This window comes from Episyrphus balteatus, chromosome 2 (genome assembly GCF_945859705.1).
Source record: "Episyrphus balteatus chromosome 2, idEpiBalt1.1, whole genome shotgun sequence".
Taxonomy (NCBI): Eukaryota; Metazoa; Arthropoda; class Insecta; order Diptera; family Syrphidae; genus Episyrphus; species Episyrphus balteatus.
The window spans coordinates 60,563,347-60,585,793 of NC_079135.1; the positions used below are offsets into that span (position 1 = coordinate 60,563,347).

The 22,447-nt window shown below is 32.3% G+C and overlaps 1 protein-coding gene across 5 annotated transcripts in view; it reads left to right on the forward strand.

Moving 5' to 3' along the window:
* The window catches only part of LOC129912126 (proline dehydrogenase 1, mitochondrial), a 246,369-nt gene that overhangs the window by 131,334 nt on the left and 92,588 nt on the right, over positions 1 to 22,447 (forward strand). For all 5 annotated transcript variants that reach the window (XM_055990248.1, XM_055990249.1, XM_055990252.1 and 2 more), the window contains one exon: positions 21,450 to 21,628. In XM_055990248.1, the coding sequence (XP_055846223.1) occupies positions 21,450 to 21,628 (179 nt within the window). The remainder of the gene's footprint in view (positions 1 to 21,449; positions 21,629 to 22,447) is intronic.

Consider the following 22,447-nt stretch of genomic DNA (forward strand, 5'->3'; position numbering starts at 1 on the left):
TTTTGTAACAAATTGAAAAATTATAATGATCAAACGCGCAAGACATATTCTTGTTGGAAATTAATTGCTCCACAAAAAAGGTCTTGTTAACTTTTTTCATTAATCTAACCATTCTAAAGATATTCGAGGTCAAAGTTAAAAAAAAATATAAAAACATTTTATATTTTTAAAAAAATTCTAATTCACTGAAAATTCATTATTTTCAAATTAACAAGATATATTCTTGTAGGGGCTTAAACGTTCTACAAAAAATTTCTTGGAATGAAATTGATTGCTTTAACCGCTTAGAAGATATTCGTATCCAAATCGCAATGCATACGGGTCATAAGAAAACTATTGAAATCAGTGAGCATTGGTTTGGATACTAATATCTTCTAAACGGTTAAAGCAATCAATTTCATTCCAAGGAATTTTTTGTAGAACGTTTAAGCCCCTACAAGAATATATCTTGCTAATTTGAAAATAATGAAGTTTCAGTGAATTAGAATTTTTTTTAAAATATAAAATGTTTTTATATTTTTTTTTAACTTTGACCTCGAATATCTTTAGAATGGTTAGATTAATGAAAAAAGTTAACAAGACCTTTTTTGTGGAGCAATTAATTTCCAACAAGAATATGTCTTGCGCGTTTGATCATTATAATTTTTCAATTTGTTACAAAATTAAGAATAAAAAACGAATTTTTAAAGATTTTCTCGATTTTTGGACCTCAAATATCTATTCAACGGTTAGATAAACGAAAAAAGTGTATAAGGCCTTTTTTGTAGAGCGTTCAATTTCCTACAAGAATATGAAAAGAAATTTGCTAAAAAGTCAATTAATAAAAAAATAATTTTTTTTTAGTAGAAGCTTGATTAGCTCAGGGGATTTAGTCAAAATATGGGCATGAAATCGCATTTTTCGCGGGACATGAAATTTTTTTCATGAAAAGTGTTCGGGTGGTTGTCCTTATCATAAAAGTCAATTTGTTGGGATAATTGGAGGTTGGGAACAGCCGCCATCTTGGAAAAGAGATTGGTATCGTTTTTATTGAATAGCTCCATTTTGTATTCATTTTAACAAAAAATGTTAAAGGTAAGACTTATTTACAATAAAATTATCTAAGAAATGATATACAAAACAATTCCGTGAGTTGATTAAATAAAATTTTATAGTTGGTCAAAGTGCGGGTTTGTATCGCAAGGTTGGGACAAAATGACATTTTTTCATATATCTTAGGAACTTTTGATTTGTTTCGATAATTCTTCATGAATGAATTGTAGTACTTATAATTACCTATAAAATGAGCCCACAATCGTTATTGTCACCATGGTATTGTAGAAGTAATCTAACTCCGAAACTCTCCATGTACTAGTCAAAAGTAAGAAAAAAGCTGTTTTTTTGCTAGTAGGCCGAGAAAATTTTGGGAGTAGAGGTTTATCCAAAATATAAGTACGCAGTTTTGCAGCCATACGCGTGTTAATGTCGATTTCGAAGGTCTGACAACTCTAATTTTGTGCTTTATACGGTTTTTGGGGGGTTAAATAACGTAAGTTTTCCAGTTAATGTGAATGGGCTAAATTTATACTATTTGAAATTATAAATATACAAGCTGATGCTCTATTATTTTTCCTAAATCTGGACACCTAAATCTTGGCTATGAGGTTAATAGAACTCACGATATAAGCTTTTTTAACTAACCATATCAGGCTTTTCAATTCAAATAAACAAACAAAAATCTAAACAAAAAAAGCTTCTAAAACATAATCGTATAAACGGCTTATATATAGTTCTATTGGTCACATCCTCAAGATTGGGGTGTTCAGATTTAGGAAAAATAATAGAGCATCAGCTTGTATATTTATAATTTCAAATAGTATAAATTTAGCCCATTCACATTAACTGGAAAACTTACGTTATTTACCCCCCCAAAAACCGCATAAAGCACAAAATTAGAGTTGTCAGACCTTTGAAATCGACATTAACACGCGTATGGCTGCAAAACTGCGTACTTATATTTTGGTTATACCTCTACTCCCAAAATTTTCTCGACCTACTAGCAAAAAAACAGCTTTTTTCTTACTTTTGACTAGTACATGGAGAGATTCGGAGTTAGATTACTTCTACAATACGATGGCGACAATAACGATTGTGGGCTCATTTTATAGGTAATTATAAGTACTACAATTCATTCATGAAGAATTATCCAAACAAATCAAAAGTTCCTAAGATATATGAAAAAATGTCATTTTGTCCCAACCTTGCGATACAAACCCGCACTTTGACCAACTATAAAATTTTATTTAATCAACTCACGGAATTGTTTTGTATATCATTTCTTAGATAATTTTATTGTAAATAAGTCTTACCTTTAACATTTTTTGTTAAAATGAATAACAATGGAGCTATTCAATAAAAACGATACCAATCTCTTTTCCAAGATGGCGGCTGTTCCCAACCTCCAATTATCCCAACAAATTGACTTTTATGATAAGGACAACCACCCGAACACATTCCATGAAAAAAATTTTGTCCCGCGAAAAATGCGATTTAAATTACTAATTTCCCTGGGCTAGATGTAAAAATGGAAAATTGCAAAGCGGAGGACCTTCCCATTAATATAAAGAGCTCATATTTGGTGTGTATATTCTAGAGGGGTCTAGCAATCGATTTTTCGGAGTACCAATTCAAAAAAAAGAATTTCGATTTTTTTGACCCACCCTATTGTGTATGTTCTTATTAAAAAAACTAATAAAAAGTTGAGTTCTATTTCTTCATTACAACGAAACTAATAATGCTGTTCAAAACATAAGAGCCTATATTGGTTAAACATCAAAATTTAATATAAATATTTCGTCTAACTAACCAAACGTTATTTTAAATTGAAGTTTGTAGGGAACTATTTTTTTTTTTACCAAAAAAAAACTTAAGTTTGTTTGGCATAAGTTAAAAGAAATAATCATCTCTTTTAACCATAAGGGGATTAACTTTTTTTTGCTACTTTAAGCGTTTAAGTAAGCGAATGACAAAAAACTTTCGCTCGATAAGAATTAGTTGACGCAGATCTCGTAAGCGAAAAGAACTTAAAGTTATCCGTCCAACAAAAATATAAAGTTAAAACCGTGAATTTGTAGTGAAAAAAAAAGAAATTAAAAAAGTTTACGCGCCTCTTACTTAACTTAAATTAAAAGAAAAGCGATTAGCCACTAGTTCCATAAGCCGCTCCATCGAGTTTCATATAATTCTAATTAATTATAAATTATTAGAAGCTAAAACGTGTATAAATACATAGTTATTATATTCTCCTAATATCTGTGGGATATTATAAATCAGCCCTTAAAAAAGGGGAAACAATTAAACTAAATAACAAGACAAGTTTAAAAACAATAAATAAGAAAAGAGAGCCACCTTGGCTCTTCGAATCATAAAAAAGGGTGAAATTCCACTTAAGATAATAGCGAGAGAAAGAACGAGAGATTCGGACACACAAAGCGTCAACGTCCAAGGCCACGCAGGTGGAGTCGGCTTACTCTAAGCTAAATTCAAAGCTAACCTCAAACACAAAAAAAAAATCATCAAACAGACGTCAGACATACAATTTTGCGATAAATAAAAAAAAAAATCGCAACTCACGCTTTACTCGTTCACAAATCACAAGTTGAACAAGAAACAGAAGAATGTGAAGAGAAAACAAAAGAAAAGAAAATAATAAATACAGATAATATTTTTTGCTTCTGATTTATTCTGCAGACACAGCATTTATGGTCTTCTTCCTTACTCCTCTCTTTGTTGTCTAGCAGAATTTATATAAGCCTCTCTGTCTGACTTAAGGAAGTTGAACAAGAAACAGAAGAAAATAATAAAATACATACACACCATACCATACACGTATAGCGAATTATCTATGTGTGGGGTGTACTAATTTTTCGTTACGAAATTTCTTGGTTAGCTCCCCATGCCAGGCCTGCGTTAAAATCTATGCAATAGCTTAAAAGAAATTAACAAAGCACAAACTAAGTAAAATTCCTAAATATAATACTACTAGCTAACCCCACCCGCTTCGCTGAGTGCATTTATGAAAAAAATTGAACCTGTGTGAAAATAATTTAAAACCGAAAAAGTGAATTTATATTTTTCTCAATTTATTCTAATGTTTTTTGATCAGTACCTCATATTTTCAACAATAGACTTTGCGTTTTATGAATGGTTAAAGCGAATGTTTAAAATCAAAAAGCAAGTCTAATGGAATCATTTAAATTCGATGAATCAAAACATCTTTGTCTTTGAATTTTCTTTACGGCAAGTCTGGTACCATTACAAAGCTTAGGTTGATTGATATTCCGAAGCAATATAATTGGCGATCCTATTGCGGAGTTCCTGGTTAATCGAAAGAATTCTATAACTCCGTCGGGTAATTAACTGTACATAGTTAAAAAAAAATTTAAAATACTGAACAAAATAATACGTTTTGAAAAAACATCTAACAAAAAAAGTTCTTGCCCCTACATGGGGGTATTTATACACGAACATTGTTCCAGTATTTTTTGACTTTATCGCAAATCTATCAAGGTGAAATCTAAAGCTTCAACTGATTTTAAGTGCACAATTGTTTTCTCATCCACACAATAACCTGACACTGCTGCAAAACTTTGCCAATTGAAATATTTATTACATATAGGTGTTTTAAAGGCAACTTAAGAGCAGAGCGAGCTGTACTGTTACCATTTAATAACGTAGCATTAATTCCAGAAGAAGTCAGAGCCAGTTTTTTTTTATTTTTTAGATGTTGCTATAAATAATAGCAAAAATATTTTCCCCGTACCATCAGGAACATATGAAAAAAACAAACCCAAACTCTGAATGATCACACCTTGTTTAATTGTTTCGTACACATACTTTTGTTGATCATTTAACTTCGGCACATTAGTTTACGCAAACATTTTTAATTCAATGCAATCAAACAAAAACACTTAAATAAAGTTAAGTATTTTCCTGATTAGGTTTAGGTATTCCACCATCAGCTTACATTAAATGTAATGTCACACGACACGCTTTCGATTTGCTATCCTGAGTAATGTTTTCTTAATAAAAATGCCAAAGTAAGGCTTTAAACGATAATAATTAATAATTATTTTGAAATTTGTGTACACATTAAGCTAAGTATTTTTTTTTTTTTAAGCGAGAGTGTTTCTTTACTCGTACAAATTGACAGCTATGTAAAGATGGAAGAAAAGGTATTATTTTTTTTTGATACAAACCATCTACATATTAATACCTTTCAAACAAAAAAAAAATTGCCAAAATCGGACCAGCCAAACGCGAGTTTATCGGCCACACACACTTAACGAACTCATTTTTATATATAAGATATGATGTACAAATATATAAAAATATGATTTTTAAAACCCTACAGACTAATTAAAAGGCCCGAATCCAGCAAAACAGTGCACCGTTTTCACCAGGAGTCGCCGCCGGCCGTAAGCTCAATGAAGTAGTAAGTACCTAACTTGACAATTTTAAAGAGATTATATTCTTATATTGAACATCAATGAATTATATCTGTTTATAAAAAGTTGTAGCCATACAAAACAACAAAACTAAAGAAAAGAAACAAAATTAAAATTTTAAGACAAAAGAGTTCATGCGAAAGTGGTGGAAAAACGAAATTAATTTCTTTTTTCTAAAACTGATTCTACTCTAATCCTTATCCCTTTATCCCTATCCAGTCCTTTAAAATTATCTTTTTGTTAATAATAAGTGGATTAAAAATTTTGCATTGTTGTACGCTACTATCTACGAATAACACAGCCACACAAAAAAAAGTTCTGACCTGGGGTTGCGACTAGATTTTTCATATGGTTTTTGGGTCGCTGAAACCAAATCCGAAGTCCGTTTTGCTCCATCACGTCATGTTTTCGAGATAACCTCAAAAAATGTCACGAAAACAAAAAATTTTTTTCTCTGATCTGGATGTGCGAATATGTTAATCATATAGTTTTTGGATCGCTGAATCCAGATTCGAGATGTGAGAGGATGTGAGATAAGAAGTTTGGTTGAGTAAGACCTTCAACAGGATGTTTTAAAACAATGAAATATTTGTTTCGTCTTAGGGGTCATGGCGGTATAATGAGCATTCGCAATGACCAAGGTGCATCGAGATAAGAATTTTTTTGATGCAAGGGGAGGGTATAGCTCAGAGAACACGATCACCTATGTTCTCCACAAGCATGACAAGCTTAGGGTAAATTAACATTCGGGTTCCACATCTCTATAATATTTAATTTTTTCGAATTCCATCTTCGAATTTTACAGGCCTGAAATAAACACGTAACACCGTCCATTTTTTCAGTAACAAGATCGCACCCCTCCGGCGAGCTAGGATGAGCGTGGACTAGCAGGCCTACCCGTTACTAAGAAAGTGGACAACTCTTTTATAGCTGAACTTTAATAGTGTGAACGACCTGTAGCAGTTAGATTCAAAGAAGATTGAGATTGAAAGAGATTTTATACTAGGGTAGAATTGTCGATTAAACTGTGCGTGTGGTGATCCCATTATTATTTCTTTCATTTTCTTTTAAGATTTTGCGATTTAAATTTATATGAGGGTTTGAATAAAGGATTTTACAGACAGTTCGTTACAGGTGGCGCCCAACGTGGGGCCCGAATTTATTCCCCTTTTTGATTAATAGCTTAAATTCATTTGTATTTTTGACTTTATGTAAAATTTGTTAGGCATACAGCATTTAATTTAATAGAGTTTGAGTAATAATTGTCCGGAAAGTAAAGATACTTTTCAATCAATTTTCGCTTCTCTAATAATTATTTATTAATCTTAGAATCTTTTTTAAGTGAAATGTGTATTTTAGATTTTCAGTGTCCAACATAAGAATGATGAATTCTTTTTATGAGTTAGTTGCACAAAATTTCTAGGGACAGATAAATCTTATTTCGCCTTTCAGATAGTACTCAGAATGAATAGTTTTTAACCGATGGATAAGTAGACATTTTCCTGATGTAGGTCTGAAGCAAAGCGTTTATTTTTTCGAGGAAACGTAAAACAAACTACATACAAGTCCGTGAATAAAACAAAAATTAGTTAAATGTTTTTTTTAATCCTTTATTCCGCTATCCGGTTTGTCAATATATAACTTGACTTTCGCAGATGTAGCTCAATGGGATTTTCTTAATTTGGATTATAAAAACATTTAATATTGGAAAACAAAATCTTTCCAAAACCGTCATACATTCGTTTATTTAAATAAATTTTTTTTTAGGTCGTTGAAGGTTCTCAACCCTAGCTCTTAACTCAAATCCTTATGAATTATATGGAAGTTTGATTATAAAAGAATATAGATAGTTATTTTTGATTTTTTTTTTATTGGATTATTATTTTTACACAATATTTCTATTTTTAGAATTTTTTTTTTATTCTTTCATTTTTTTTTGAAAAACATCGCATTTTTTTTTATTGATTTTGAATTTGAATATTATTATAAAACTTTTTCTGAATGACTGGAAGAGGTCGTGGTCGCCCTCCAAAAAGAAGTTATTAAAACTTCAATAGAAATAGTGCCAGTGGTTTAAATAGTACAAGAAGCTCACCAGTTTTAAACAATATGGCTGAAGCAAATGATTCATTAGCCAACCGTGAGCAAGTAGAACGCAATGAGGGAAATAATAATGCTGAAGAAGGTAATAATATAGGGCCGGTTAACAATCCACAAGAAAAGAATGAAAGTGTAGACGAAGGCAACGTTTCTAGAGAGGCTGAACAGTTTGAAAATTACATAAAAGAAGTGGTTTCAGCTACAGTAGGTTTGAAGTGCACTGAAGATCGACGTTTCTTACAGCAAAAGCTGGCTGAAAATCAAGCTTTCGTCATGGAGAGGGTGGAAGCGCTCTTTCGAACCTTAACATGTTCAGCTCCAACTCAACCGACTGCAAGTAATGTGGGAACTAATAATTACAATAATAATGCAGCCAATATTGGACAAACTGAACCAGTTGCACAGGTACCACCTAGTGTCAATCAAAGGTTTGATGATCCAAATGAAATTGTTCATCCAATTTTGGGCAACTTTCTTGCTCAATTGAGTAGTATGAATCTTCAGGATTCTCCTCCAGTCTCCACCGACCCTAATTTGAACATAGCTCCTTCTCCTGCCCCTTCTAATTCTATTACCAAGTATCCACCTCATTTCCGAAATTTCCTTGGTACTAGATGCCAATAAATGTGATTTGACTGCACAAGAGACATCAGCACTACTTAAAACAATACAATTATTCCCTTCGTTCTCAACGAAAGGTTTAGGAAAAACTTCCCTGATGGAACATTCAATAGACACCGGAGATGCGACTCCAATCAAGCAGAGGTATTACCCTGTATCTCCAGCGGTACAAGCCATCATGTATGCGGAGTTGGATCGCATGATTTCCTTGGACATCATTGAAGAAAGTTCTAGTGCATGGAGCTCACCGGTGGTTCTTGTGCGAAAACCGGGGAAAAATCGCTTTCGGAAATTTAATCAAGCGACCAAGAAAAATGCGAATCCAATCCCGCATATAGAAGGATTGCTATCACGTTTTTCAGACCCACACTTTATTTTAAGTGTGGATCTGAAAGACGCGTACTGGCAGATACCGCTGGAGAAGGGATCCCGGGAAAAAACCGCCTTCACTGTACCCGGTCGTAAACTCTATCAGTTCAAGGTCATGTCTTTCGGTCTATCTAACGCAGCCCAAAGTTTAACTTGTTTGATGCACCAGGTTATTCCACATGAATTAAGAGATCAAGTGTTTGTCTATTTAGATGACCTGTTGATACTCTCGCATACCTTCGAAGAACATTTAAAAATCTTAGAAAATCATTGCCCAAAGACTAACTAAGGATGGATTAACCATAAATGTTGAGAAATCAAAATTTTGTCTAAAAGAACTTCCGGATTTAGATTATATAGTTGGTCAGAGGGGTATAAAAGCAAATCCTGACAAGATAGCAGCAATATTAGACTTTCCTGAACCGAAAAAATAGCGACAAGTCAGAAGATTCCTTGGCATGGCTGGATAGTACAGTAAAAGACTTTTCGACCCTGGCCACTCCCTTAACCAACACCCTTAAGAAAAATCAGAAATTTAAAGGAGACTGGGCACTTTTGTATGGGAAGTGGCCCATCGGTGTAACACATTGTGACTTACATCAAATGAAAGGTCTCGATGAGTGTATTATATTTGTATATGAGCAAAGGTCTGTATCTCGTGCAGGGAAAGTGCAGTGATGCAATATATGTTAAAAAATATATGTAATAAAATTTTGAAAAGTATACATTTTGACTAGATTCTCGATTAAATTGATTTAAAAACATTATAATAACTGTGTTGGAAGTTCAGTTGGGCTATTCCATCACCAGTTTTCACCCATGACGCATACCATTTTTCGGTTTTTATTTTTAGAACACTTTTGTATGGGACGTGGTTCATTGGTGTAACACATTGACACATAAATAAGATGAAAGATCTCAATGAGCGTATTATTTCTTTGACAAAAGACTCTATCTCGTGCAGGGGAAGTGCAGTGGTGCATTTTAGGCTCAAAAATAAATGTAACACATTGAGACTTAGGTATATCAAATGAAAGTTACTGATGAGCGCATTATTTCTTTGAATGGCCACAAAACTCTGTCTCGTGGAAGATGCAGTATTGCATTTTATGTTCAAAAATATAATTCAACGTTTTTTTTTTTGCATGTTTGTGTTTTCAGAACAAAAAAAGGTGGAGAAAAGACCAAATCAATGCCGTATGGTTTGTAGTTTAAATTCATAATACCTACCAACATTTTATTAGTAATATAACTTATAGTTTGAGTTGCATTTTATAAAAATTAGTCACAACCCTCGTGCATTTCATAAATCCATAAAAACCGATGAATGCATTTTTTTGAAAATGAAAGCAGTTGAGGGATTAGTGCAATAGAACACCGTTATTATAATGTTTTAGAATAAAGTCAATCGACCATCTAGACAAAATGTATAGTTTTCTGAAATTAATTAGATACTGCACTTTCACTGCACGAGATACAGACTTTTGCCCATATAAGAAAATAATACACTCATCGAGACTTTTCATTTGAAGTATGTCTCAATGTGTTACACAAATGAGCCACGTCCCATACAAAAGTTGTCTAAAATTCGAAGAATGCATTGCGTCATGGGTGAAAACTGTTGATGAAATTGCCCAATTGAACTTCCAACACAGTTATGTAATGCTTTTGAAACAATTTAATCGAGCGTCTAGTCAAAATGTATGCTTTTCTGAATTTTATAACATACATTTTTGAACATAAAATGCATCACTGCACTTTCCCTGCACGAGATACAGACTTGTGCCTATACAAAAAAATAGTACACTTATCGAGACCTTTCATTTGATGTGTGTCTCAATGTGTTACACCAATTGGCCAAAATGCCCATTCTCCTTTGATGAGAACGCGATTACGTCGTTTAACGCTATAAAAACGGAATTGACTTCGACTCCCGTCCTAATAAACTCAGATTTTTCCAAGCAATTCATCTTCCTTTGCGATGCTTCGGCAACTGGAACAGGATGTGTCCTTTGCCAAAAAGACCAAGACGATATAGAACGCCTGATTTATTACACGGTGTTACAAAAATGAGGTTTCAAAATATACGCGGGCGGAGACCTATTAGGTTTTGTAGAGCTAGTCGCACTGAATACGAAACGGTATTTGAAAATCCCCTAACACCCCCAAAATCTGGAGTTACGGGCAAAAAACGGTTTTTTGGACCTTCACCCATGGAAAAAATTCTAGCTTCGACAATTTTTTACCCATTTTCGATTTGTTTAGAGTTTCTGATAGAAGATAAATATACCTTTTCAACAATGTATAAAACATGTAACTCGGTTAAACCACTAAAAAAAAATTTCACACACAAAACTGCCTCAGTTGATTCCTTATCGAACAATGAAAACTATATGTTTCTATGTCTTCTAGTTTTCGAGAAAATTGAAAAATAAAAACAAATAAAAACAAAAAATATTTTGAAAAAAGGAAAATCTGATAAAATAATTTTTCAATTTTCTCAAAAACTAGAAGACATAGAAACATATAGTTTTCATTGTTCGATAAGGAATCAACTGAAAATTTTTTTTATTAAAATTCACAGTCTGGACAAAAATAGTATTAAATGAGTTTTTAAAAATTTTTTTCGCCTATTTTTAACTTTGAAATCGATTATTTCAAAAACTATTGGTAATGTTATATTGATTTAAAAATTAGAATCAAATATACAATTTTTCCTTTCGGAAATGGTATCATTTATTACTGTAAGTGTTGCCGTTGTTTTTTAATATTTTTTTCTTATTTTGATAATTTTTTTTTAGAAAACTGCCCCTCCCACCTAAACGGGGGGAGATAGACCCCCCTTCCAAAGAAAAAAATGTTTGTATTGAGCTCCTCTACAAAAACCCGTTATCAAATCCTGGCGCCCAGGTTATCCTACTACGTGCCGAAACAACATTTTTGTTCTATACCTAAAAGTTCAAATTTCGGCATCTGGGTTGAAATCGAAAATTTTTTTTCTAAGCCAATTTTGGAGTGATTTTCATAGAAAATACCTTGATTGATTGGCAAATAGATATAGTTTATGAATATATTTTTTAAATAGCATTTTGTTTTGAAAACATATTAAATTGATGCCGAAGTTGGGCAAATGACGAAAAAAATGGAATTTTTGAACTTTGACAGCTTATAAATTCTAAGTGGTTTAACCGAGTTACATGTTTTATACATTGTTGAAAAGGTATATTTATTTTCTACAGAAACTGTAAACAAATCGAAAATGGGTAAAAAATTGTCGAAGCTAGAATTTTTTCAATGGGTGAAGGTCCAAAAAATCGTTTTTTGCCCGTAACTCCAGATTTTGGGGGTGTTAGGGGATTTTCAAATACCGTTTTGTATTCAGTGCGACTAGCTCTACAAAACCTGATAGGTCTCCGCCCGCGTATATTTTGAGTGTTACACCGTGTTATTTTTCGTAAAAGCTTAATGCAGCGCAACGAAACTATTCAGTAACAGAGCGTGAATGTCTTGCGGCGCACAGTGGTCGATTTTGAGTCACTAGGTGGACTTAATTCTTTTGTATGTCTTACTGGCTTTGAATATTATTTTTAATGTGATAACGTCTTACAAATCGATGAACCCTGGTCTCCCGTTCTTCCCGTTCCTGTTAGCAGTTTTTTCACCTTAGCTGTTATATTCATTTTTAATGTACAGCTTAAACTATTACACTGGTTTACAAGAGTTTTACTGCCGAAACAAAAATATACTTTTCTGAAGGTTTTCAGTGTCCTGAACTCGAAGTTAAAAAAAATTAATCAGCTCCCGTTTTTGAAATATTACCGTTAGAAGATGCAAAAAAACGTTTTTTTGGGTACTTCGGACCTTATTCTTTAATATATGTAAGGAAAATTGTTTGAACATATTTAGTAACGGTTTCTATAAGAACTGTTTTCCATCTTTCAGTGCCTGTTTAAATCTTTCTGATGTCTTTTTTATTGCCCGAGATATCTTTAATGGGAAAAAATATTTCTTTTTCCCAAATTTTTGACCGTTTTCGAGCCCTTTTGACGGTTTTTTATTTATATCTTTTTCGTTTTGATAGATATATTAATCAAATTAACAGGAAATATTAATAAAAGCCAGTACTATATTTGTGCAAAATTTCAAACATTTTCATAATCACATTTTTGAGATAACGGTTAAAAGATGGTCTTTTTTTGACACGTAATATCTTTTTACATAGAGCATTCATAAATTTGATTTATTTTTATTTTGAAAAGAGATAACATAACCTTTCATTTCATATATCACACATAACAGTTCATTCTCTACAAGCTAGACAATCTTGAACAATGTCCTTCCGTAAAAAAATTGGTCACCTTAAAAAGAGCGGATTGGTACCTGAAAGAGACGAAAAAACAGTTTGCGGCGGTTTTCGGCACTTAATTTTAGCATCGAATTAAAGGTAATGATTCAAACTACAAAATATAAAAAAATCACGATGGCACTCTTCGGCACTTTTTTTTAATCGTCCAAAAAGTAAAAAACAAACATCTGAAAACTATCAAAAAAATGCCTTACAACATTCAGTTAATAGAAATAGAATCCGACTTTTTTTTACAAAAAAACAAATTGAATTTAAAAAAACATACCACTAGCATTTTCTGACATTTTTTTGTTCAACACAATTACTCACTTTTATCATAAACTATCACTTTGTAAACACTTGTTAACTCGCGGACGTTAAAATAGAGAGTGAGCAAATCATGAATGATAACATTGAGATGCTTCCCATGAATAAAATAACGGAATCAAAAAATTATTTTTGTTGTTTTTTGTTGTTTAAGAATATTTACTTTCGGCCTAACGGTATTTTTTATGTTGACAACAACTTTTTTTTTTCGACTTTTGACCAGCTACGATGTACTGAATCGACCAGTGTGCGGCGGTAAAGGGGATACAAAAGTTTAGACCGTATGTGGAGGGATATAGGTTTAAGGTTATAACGGATCACTCAAGTTTAAAGTGGCTTATGAGTCTGAAAGACCCGACGGGAAGGTTGGCGCGTTGGAGTCCGAAACTCCAGGGATTTGACTTTGAGATTGAGCACAGGAAAGGTTCTTTAAATGTAGTCCCTGATGCACTTTCACGAGTGTATCAAGTGGACTCAGTTCATCTGCAAGACAAAGTGCCTGAACTCAAGTCGACAGATCCCGATGACGTCCTTCATGTTGATTTGGAAGATTTAAGTTTTAAATCCGAAGAGTACATACAGTTATAATCGAACACATTGAGAAAAACAAAGAACAATTACCGGATCTCCAAGTTTCCGATGGTTATGTGTATAAAAAAGTTAAATTTAGTACCGGAAACCCAATTCAAGATGATTTGACGTGGAAACTTTGGATTCCAACTGCGCTGACCGACAGGTATAACGAAAACTTTATATCGCCTCCGACAGCAATATTTTTGGCCAAGTATGGCTTCTCAAGTCAAAAATTTTATAGGGAACTGTGAAGTGTATAAAATGACGAAAGCTCCAAACGTAACCTTGAGATCTGAAATGGGAAGAGCCTTCGTGGTAGAAAGACCCTTTCAGCATCTTTATATTGATTTTATTGGACCCTACCTACGGTCAAGAAGTGGCAACACCCAAATCGTCATAGTCCTTGATCAGTTGACAAAATTTGTCCTGATCAAGGCGCTTAAAAGGGCTACAACCGATACGGTGCTGAAATTTTTACTAGAAGATATATTTCTTATTTTCGGTGTTCCAGAAAGTATCCTTTCCGACAATGGAACTCAATTCCTTAATCGTGACTTTGCGAAAATGGTAGACAATTTTGGAATAAAGCATTACAGAACAGCTGTTTACTCGCCTCAAGCCAATGCCAGCGAGAGAGTAAACAGATCGATTCTTGCGGCTATCCGTTCATACATAAATCCAAATCAGTCCAATTGGGATGCGCGTCTATCATCAATCAGTAGTGCCCTCCGAACAACCGTTCACTCTGCTTTAGGAATGTCGCCATATGAGGCATTTTTCGGTCAGCGAATGATTGAACATGGAGCTGATTACAAGCTTCTAAGAGATTTAAGTGGTTTAAATCAGTCAGAGATAGATTGGCTCCCCTAAACAGCTAAAATGAATATACTGCATTCATATCTGAAAACTGTCTTAGAAAAATGCCATGAATCGTACGAAAAAGCTTACAATTTAAGGAGCAGAATTGTCACATACCAAGTAGGATCCCAGTTGTATAAAAGGAACTTTGTTCTAAGCGACGCACGCTTCGAAAAAGCTAAACGCAAAGTTGTGTCCTAAATTTATTAAGGTAAAAGTCAAAAAAGTTATCGGCAATAATCTATATGAAGTCATCGATTCTAAGGGTTATACTTCGGTGACTCATTTAAAACATTTAAAGAGATAAGAAAATGAACAGCATTTTACTATCTTTATACTTGCCCGGCCATCTCAACTGTGCATGAGACATTTTCATTTATGCGTTAGCAAAAAGTTCCTCTTCTTATTTTTTTTAACGCATCTGGCTTTGTTAAAACTTAAATTTGTTTGGCATAAGTTAAAAGAAATAAACATCTCTTTTAACCATAAAAAACCCACATCCCTTAACACTGGGACTGACATATAACTCGTTAGAAAAATAACATAGAATTTTTTTTGTATGCATGTTTGTTTTGCAAAGATTAAAACAAATTATAAAAGCAACGATACCGCAGTGAAATGGCAAGAAATGGACCTCTGCAGTGCAGTGATCTGCCTTACCGTACATACATATAGTATAGGGGATTAACTTTTTTTTGCTACTTTAAGCGTTTAAGTAAGCGAATGACAAAAAACTTTCGCTCGATAAGAATTAGTTGACGCAGATCTCGTAAGCGAAAAGGACTTAAAGTTATCCGTCCAACAAAAATATAAGGTTAAAACCGTGAATTTGTAGTGAAAAAAAAAAGAAATTAAAAAAGTTTACGCGCCTCTTACTTAACTTAAATTAAAAGAAAAGCGATTAGCCACTAGTTCCATAAGCCGCTCCATCGAGTTTCATAAAATTCTAATTAATTATAAATTATTAGAAGCTAAATCGTGTATAAAAACGTGTATACATACTATTCTCCTAATATCTGTGGGATATTATAAATCAACCCTTAAAAAAAGGGGAAACAATCAAACTAGATAACAAGACAAGTTTAAAAACAATAAATAAGAAAAGAGAGCCACCCTGGCTCTTCGAATCATAAAAAAGGGTGAAATTCCACTTAAGATAATAGCGAGAGAAAGAGCGAGAGATTCGGACACACAAAGCGTCAACGTCCAAGGCCACGCAGGTGGAGTCGGCTTACTCTAAGCTAAATTCAAAGCTTACCTCAAACACAAAAAAAAATCATCAAAAAATAAGTACACACGTACTCCACAACCAATTTTGTCCTCTCCTGAAATTTGCTCCCATCCAACCTTTCCTCACTCAGACGTCAGACATACAATTTTGCGATAAATAAAAAAAGAGAAATTAACAAAACAAAAACTAAGTAAAATTCCTAAATATAATACTATGATGTACAAATATATAAAAATATGATTTTTAAAACCCTACAGACTAATTAAAAGGCCCGAATCCAGTCAAAACAGTGCACCGTTTTCACCAGGAGTCGCCGCCGGCCGTAAGCTCAATGAAGTAGTAAGTACCTAACTTGACAATTTTAAAGAGATTATATTCTTATATTGAACATCAATGAATTATATCTGTTTATAAAAAGTTGTAGCCATACAAAACAACAAAACCAAAGAAAAGAAACAAAATTAAAATTTTAAGACAAAAGAGTTCATGCGAAAGTGGTGGAAAAACGAAATTAATTTCTTTTTTCTAAAACTGATTCTACTCTAATCCTTATCCCTTTATCCCTATCCAGTCCTTTAAAATTATCTTTTTGTTAATAATAAGTGGATTAAAAATTTTTAATTGTTGTACGCTACCACCTACGAATAATTAAAAGTATAAATTATCAACACAAAAAATTAATAAACTTAAGCCTGATTGTAATCGTTGTGGAATTGATGAAATTTAAGCCATTGTTTGTGTTTGAAATAGTAGGTTTCAAATGAATTTATTTTATTAACTTAAAGATGAACAGTTCGTTTGATAAAGCGAAATTTTACATCATGGGTAATTAGAATGCGGAGTTATTAAGAAATTTAAATTAGGATGTGAGATGCAAGGGGAATGTATAGCTCAGAGAACACGATCACCTATGCTCTCCACAAGTATCCACAAGTATGAAAAGCTATTTTTAGGGTAAATTAACATTCGGGTTCCACATCTCTATAATATTTAATTTTTTCGAATTCCATCTTCGAATTTTATAGGCCTGAAATAAACACGTAACACCGTCCATTTTTTCAGTAACAAGATCGCACCCCTCCGGCGAGCTAGGATGAGCGTGGACTAGCAGGCCTACCCGTTACTAAGAAAGTGGACAACTCTTTTATAGCTGAACTTTAATGGTCTGAACGACCTGTAGCAGTTAGATTCAAAGAAGATTGAGATTGAAAGAGATTTTATGCTAGGGTAGATTGTCGATTAAACTGTGCGTGTGGTGATCCCATTACACGGTGTAACACTCAAAATATACGCGGGCGGAGACCTATCAGGTTTTGTAGAGCTAGTCGCACTGAATACGAAACGGTATTTAAAAATCCCCTAACACCCCCAAAATCTGAAGTTACGGGCAAAAAACGGTTTTTTGGACCTTCACCCATTGAAAAAATTCTAGCTTCGACAATTTTTTACCCATTTTCGATTTTGTTACAGTTTCTGATAGAAGATAAATATACCTTTTCAACAATGTATAAAACATGAAACTCGGTTAAACCACTTAGAATTTATAAGTTGTCAAAGTTCAAAAATTCCATTTTTTTCGTCATTTGCCCAACTTCGGCATCAATTAAAAGTATATGTTTTCAAAACAACATGCTATTTAAAAAATATATTCATAAACTATATCTATTTCCCAATCAATCGAGTTATTTTTTATGAAAATCACTCCTAAATTGGCTTAGAAAAAAAAATTTTTCGATTTCAACCCAGATACAGAAGTTCGAACTTTTAGGTATAGAACAAAAATGTTGTTTCGGCACGTAGTAGGATTACCTTGGCGCCAGGATTTGATAACGGGTTTTTATAGAGGAGCTCAGTACAAACATTTTTTTCTTTAGGAGGGGGGTCTATCTCCCCCCGCTTAGGTGGGAGGGGCAGTTTTCTAAAAAAAAAATTATCAAAATAAAAAAAAAATATTAAAAAACAACGGCAACACTTACAGTAATAAATGATACCATTTCCGAAAGGAAAAATTGTACATTTGATTCTAATTTTTAAATCAATATAACATAACCAATAGTTTTTGAAATAATCGATTTCAAAAATAAAAATAAGCGAAAAAAATTTTTTTTAAACTCATTTTATACTATTTTTGTCCAGACTGTGAATTTTAGTAAAAAAATTACTCACACAGAAAACTGCCTTAATTGATTCCTTATCGAACAGTGAAAACTATATGTTTCTATGTCTTCTAGTTTATGAGAAAATTGAAAAATTATTTTATCAGATTTTTCTTTTTTCAAAATATTTTTTGTTGTTATTTGTTTTTATTTTTCAATTTTCTCGAAAACTAGAAGACATAGAAACATATAGTTTTCATTGTTCGATAAGGAATCAATTGAGGCAGTTTTGTGTGTAAAAATTTTTTTTATTAAAATTCACAGTCTGGACAAAAATAGTATTAAATGAGTTTTTAAAATTTTGTTTTCGCCTATTTTTAACTTTGAAATCGATTATTTCAAAAACTTTTGGTTACGTTATATTGATTTAAAAATTAGAATCAAATGTACAATTTTTCCTTTCGGAAATGGTATCTTTTATTACTGTCAATGTTGCCGTTGTTTTTTAATATTTTTTTTTTATTTTGATAATTTTTTTTTAGAAAACTGCCCCTCCCACCTAAACGGGGGGAGATAGACCCCCCTTCCAAAGAAAAAAATGTTTGTACTGAGCTCCTCTATAAAAACCCGATATCAAATCCTGGCGCCAAGGTTATCCTACTACGTGCCGAAACAACATTTTTGTTCTATACCTTAAAGTTCGAATTTCTGTATCTGGGTTGAAATCGAAAATTTTTTTTTTCTAAGCCAATTTAGGAGTGATTTTCATAAAAAATAACTCGATTGATTAGGAAATAGATATAGTTTATGAATATATTTTTTAAAATGCATGTTGTTTTGAAAACATATACTTTAAATTGATGCCGAAGTTGGGCAAATGACGAAAAAAATGGAATTTTTGAACTTTGACAGCTTATAAATTCTAAGTGGTTTAACCGAGTTTCATGTTTTATACATTGTTGGAAAGGTATATTTATCTTCTATCAGAAACTGTAACAAAATTGAAAAAATTGTCGAAGCTAGAATTTTTTCAATGGGTGAAGGTCCAAAAAACCGTTTTTTGCCCGTAACTTCATATTTTGGGGGTGTTAGGGGATTTTCAAATACCGTTTCGTATTCAGTGCGACTAGCTCTACAAAACCCGATAGGTCGCCGCCCGCGTATATTTTGAAACCTCATTTTTGTAACACCGTGTTATTATTTATTTCATTTTCTTTGAAGATTTTGCGATTTAAATTTATATGAGCGTTTGAATAAAGGATTTTACAGACAGTTCACTCTGGTGTAGACTTGTTATTTAAACAAAAACTATAGAATGAATAATTGATTTAATTTAAATAAGAAACTTCGTTACAAGTTCAATGTTACCGTCAATGTTAGTAAGCTTTACAGATCAAGAAAACGAACATGATATTTCGTTCAAGCAGCTACGACCGCAAAAAGTGTTCAAATGTGCCCCACTCTCCCCTTCCATAATTTTAAAATTCCCTCGAATTTTAAAATTATGGTATAGGTCAGTTCTTCTTCGCTTGTCGCTCGTGGAATTCCATACCATGGCACATGAGGAGTCTGCGGAGCATAATTCACTTTCGCAGCGAACTAAATAAACATAAACACTTTGAACTTCATCCGGGCTAAATCTATTTTAAAGTCTTTTCAAAACCAATTTAATATTAATTTAAAATATAACTAAGAAATGTATTAAAAGTACTCTCAGAATACTACCAAATTTCAAAGGCAACAATTTAAATATCATACAAATAACTCTTGTTATGTAATTGTTATCATTTTTTGAAAATATCTTTATGTAAATATTTTTTTTTTTTTTGGAAATTAAATTAACTTATTTTCGTTCCTTCAGAATTTTTAAATTTTCATAGTTATATAAAGCTTAGCACTATTTTATAAGAATTATTATCTTAATGTGAAAGCATTCTTTAAATAAATATGTACATACTAAATAATTCTGAGGGCTATTTTATGTAAAATCAACTCAGCTACAAGTTTGTGGAAAATATATTTTTCTAAAATCTGTTTCAGAGATCGGAACGAAAAATCCGTTTTTGTGACCTTAGACCCACTATAAGGGGCTAGCGGACGGAGGATTTTTCAAGACTTTTCACACACTGTAAACCACTTCAATACCAACCTGTATACCAAATCAGCCGGTTACAATTTTTTTTTCTTTTTTTGTCTATTATTACTGGGTTATTAGAAAATTTAACACTTGCTTGTGCTATCTACGCCTAAGCTCAAGCACTTGCAATCTTGTATGATCCATTACACCAACACTGTGGTTATGTTAAATTAACTCTGAACATTATCATAAAAAACATTTTTACTTGCGATATAGGTACTATAGGGCAAGTTTAGGATTCGGAAAAAAAATCGAACTCGAGATAACAATTTTACATGACATTACGATGATGGAGAATGCCAAAAAAGTGGGTCCGGCAATTCTGTCTGTCTGTCTGTCTGTCTGTCTGTGTGTCTGTCTCTATCTGGAGCTGCAGCCTAAACGAGTGAAGTGATTTTCTTCAAACTTGGTAGTTAGCAGTTTTTGATGATTCCCTAGAGGGGAAATTGAAATTTTTTTTTTATGACCAAAACTAACGGTACCTGCCATATAACGGAAATAGAAAAGTTATTTTTTTTTCAAAAACGGCTCTAACGATTTTGATTAAAATTTTTGTGTGTAGTACACACATAAGAGCCAACTTTTGAAATAAAAAAAATATTTTTTGTACCGTTATTAACGGTACCTGTCATAGAACGGTTTTTTTTCGTTTCTGAATATCTCGTACAACATTAACCCGATTTAAATGAAAATTTTTATACGAAAGTGCTTAAGTAAAAATAATATTAAACTTTTAGAAAATTTTCAAAAAACGCATTTTTGGATTTTTAAAAAATATTTCAAAATTTTTTTTTGAAAAATCAATTTTTTGAAAACGGATCAATGAAAAATTTTGAAATTTAGTTTTTATGTGTAAATTAATTATTTCTTCAAAATGGCATACCAACTTTTTTTTTGAAAAATGTTAAACATTTTTTATATATAAAAAATTATTTTTTTAAAAAACGGCTCCTACAATTTTCGAAAATTTTTTTCTAAAAATACCTTTTTATACAAGAAATAAAATGGCATATTTGTTTTTTTTTTAAGATCATTTAAAACGGTCTTTTAATTAATTATAAAAACAGATTTAATTTTTTTATACTACTTATGAAATTTCTTCAAAATATCAAATTTTAAATTTCTTGAATAAAAAGCTTTAACATTATAGTTACTTTAAGCATAAGAGCAAGTACGTGCGACCCCAGTCGTGCAATTTATTTTTTCTGTCGTCCACATTGCATAAATCCGATGCAACCGATTTTTAACTCGACTTTAGTTAATTATTCTTAAATATTCATAATGGCTGTATTCCTTTTCTTTATAGCTACAAGTTTCTGAAGTAATTATGCGCACACGTAAATATATGGAAGACCTTGTCGGCGGTCATGGAAACGTTTTAACTCATCACAAGACGATCAAGGATCTAGAAAAATACTATTCTAGTTTGGGTGACAATAAAAATGTGCAAGATTTTCTAAAAAATGTTACCTCTGACAAAGAAGGGTAAGAATTCAATTTTTACTACATACACTCTTTTTCATCAGAATAGGTACACAAGTTTTCAAATGTTCATCAGTCGTTTATTCACAATAGTGGTGCGTGACTTAATACCTATTTTATCGTTTTCTGTTAGAAAAAGCAACGGTGAAGATTATTTCAAAACGGACCATAACTTTCCCGTTGCGTTGGTGACTTTATAAAGTATTTTTGGTGCAGGGAACTATCTTCACGCGAACTACCTTCACGTGGGAAATAGCTTTACCTCTAGTGGGAAATAATTTCACATTTTTCTACTGAAGCTAATTCGCTCTGAATGTGAGAACCAGTTTCACTTTTTCGTGGGAACGAAATACACTTTTGGGTTAAGTTATTACTTACGGAATATATTAAATAATTTCACTTTTACAGTATAGCGGCCACAAAATGAAAACTGTGGTATCTGCTCTTTTTTGTTAATGTGTTAATAAAAAATTCGCGCGAATTTTTTATTTTCACACCTCAAAATTGATTCTTCCGTGGGCAAATTTTTTTCCGCTTCGCGTTTGGACTTTGACATTGAATTGCTCGAATTTTTCATTTTGATTTTGAAAAATGCAATTAACTGAAAGATCAGTAACAAAAGGTTATTATGGTAAACAGGTAAACATGTTTCAAGTTTCCACATTTCATTTTCATGCCCTTTTTAAAATCAATAAATTCAAAACTCTCGTGCATTTCTTTCTCTGAATCTTTTCAAAAACGTTTACTTTAAAAATTCAATTCATAGATGAGAAAATCTATTTTACATATGAAGGGATAAAAACTGTAGTGAACCAATCAAAA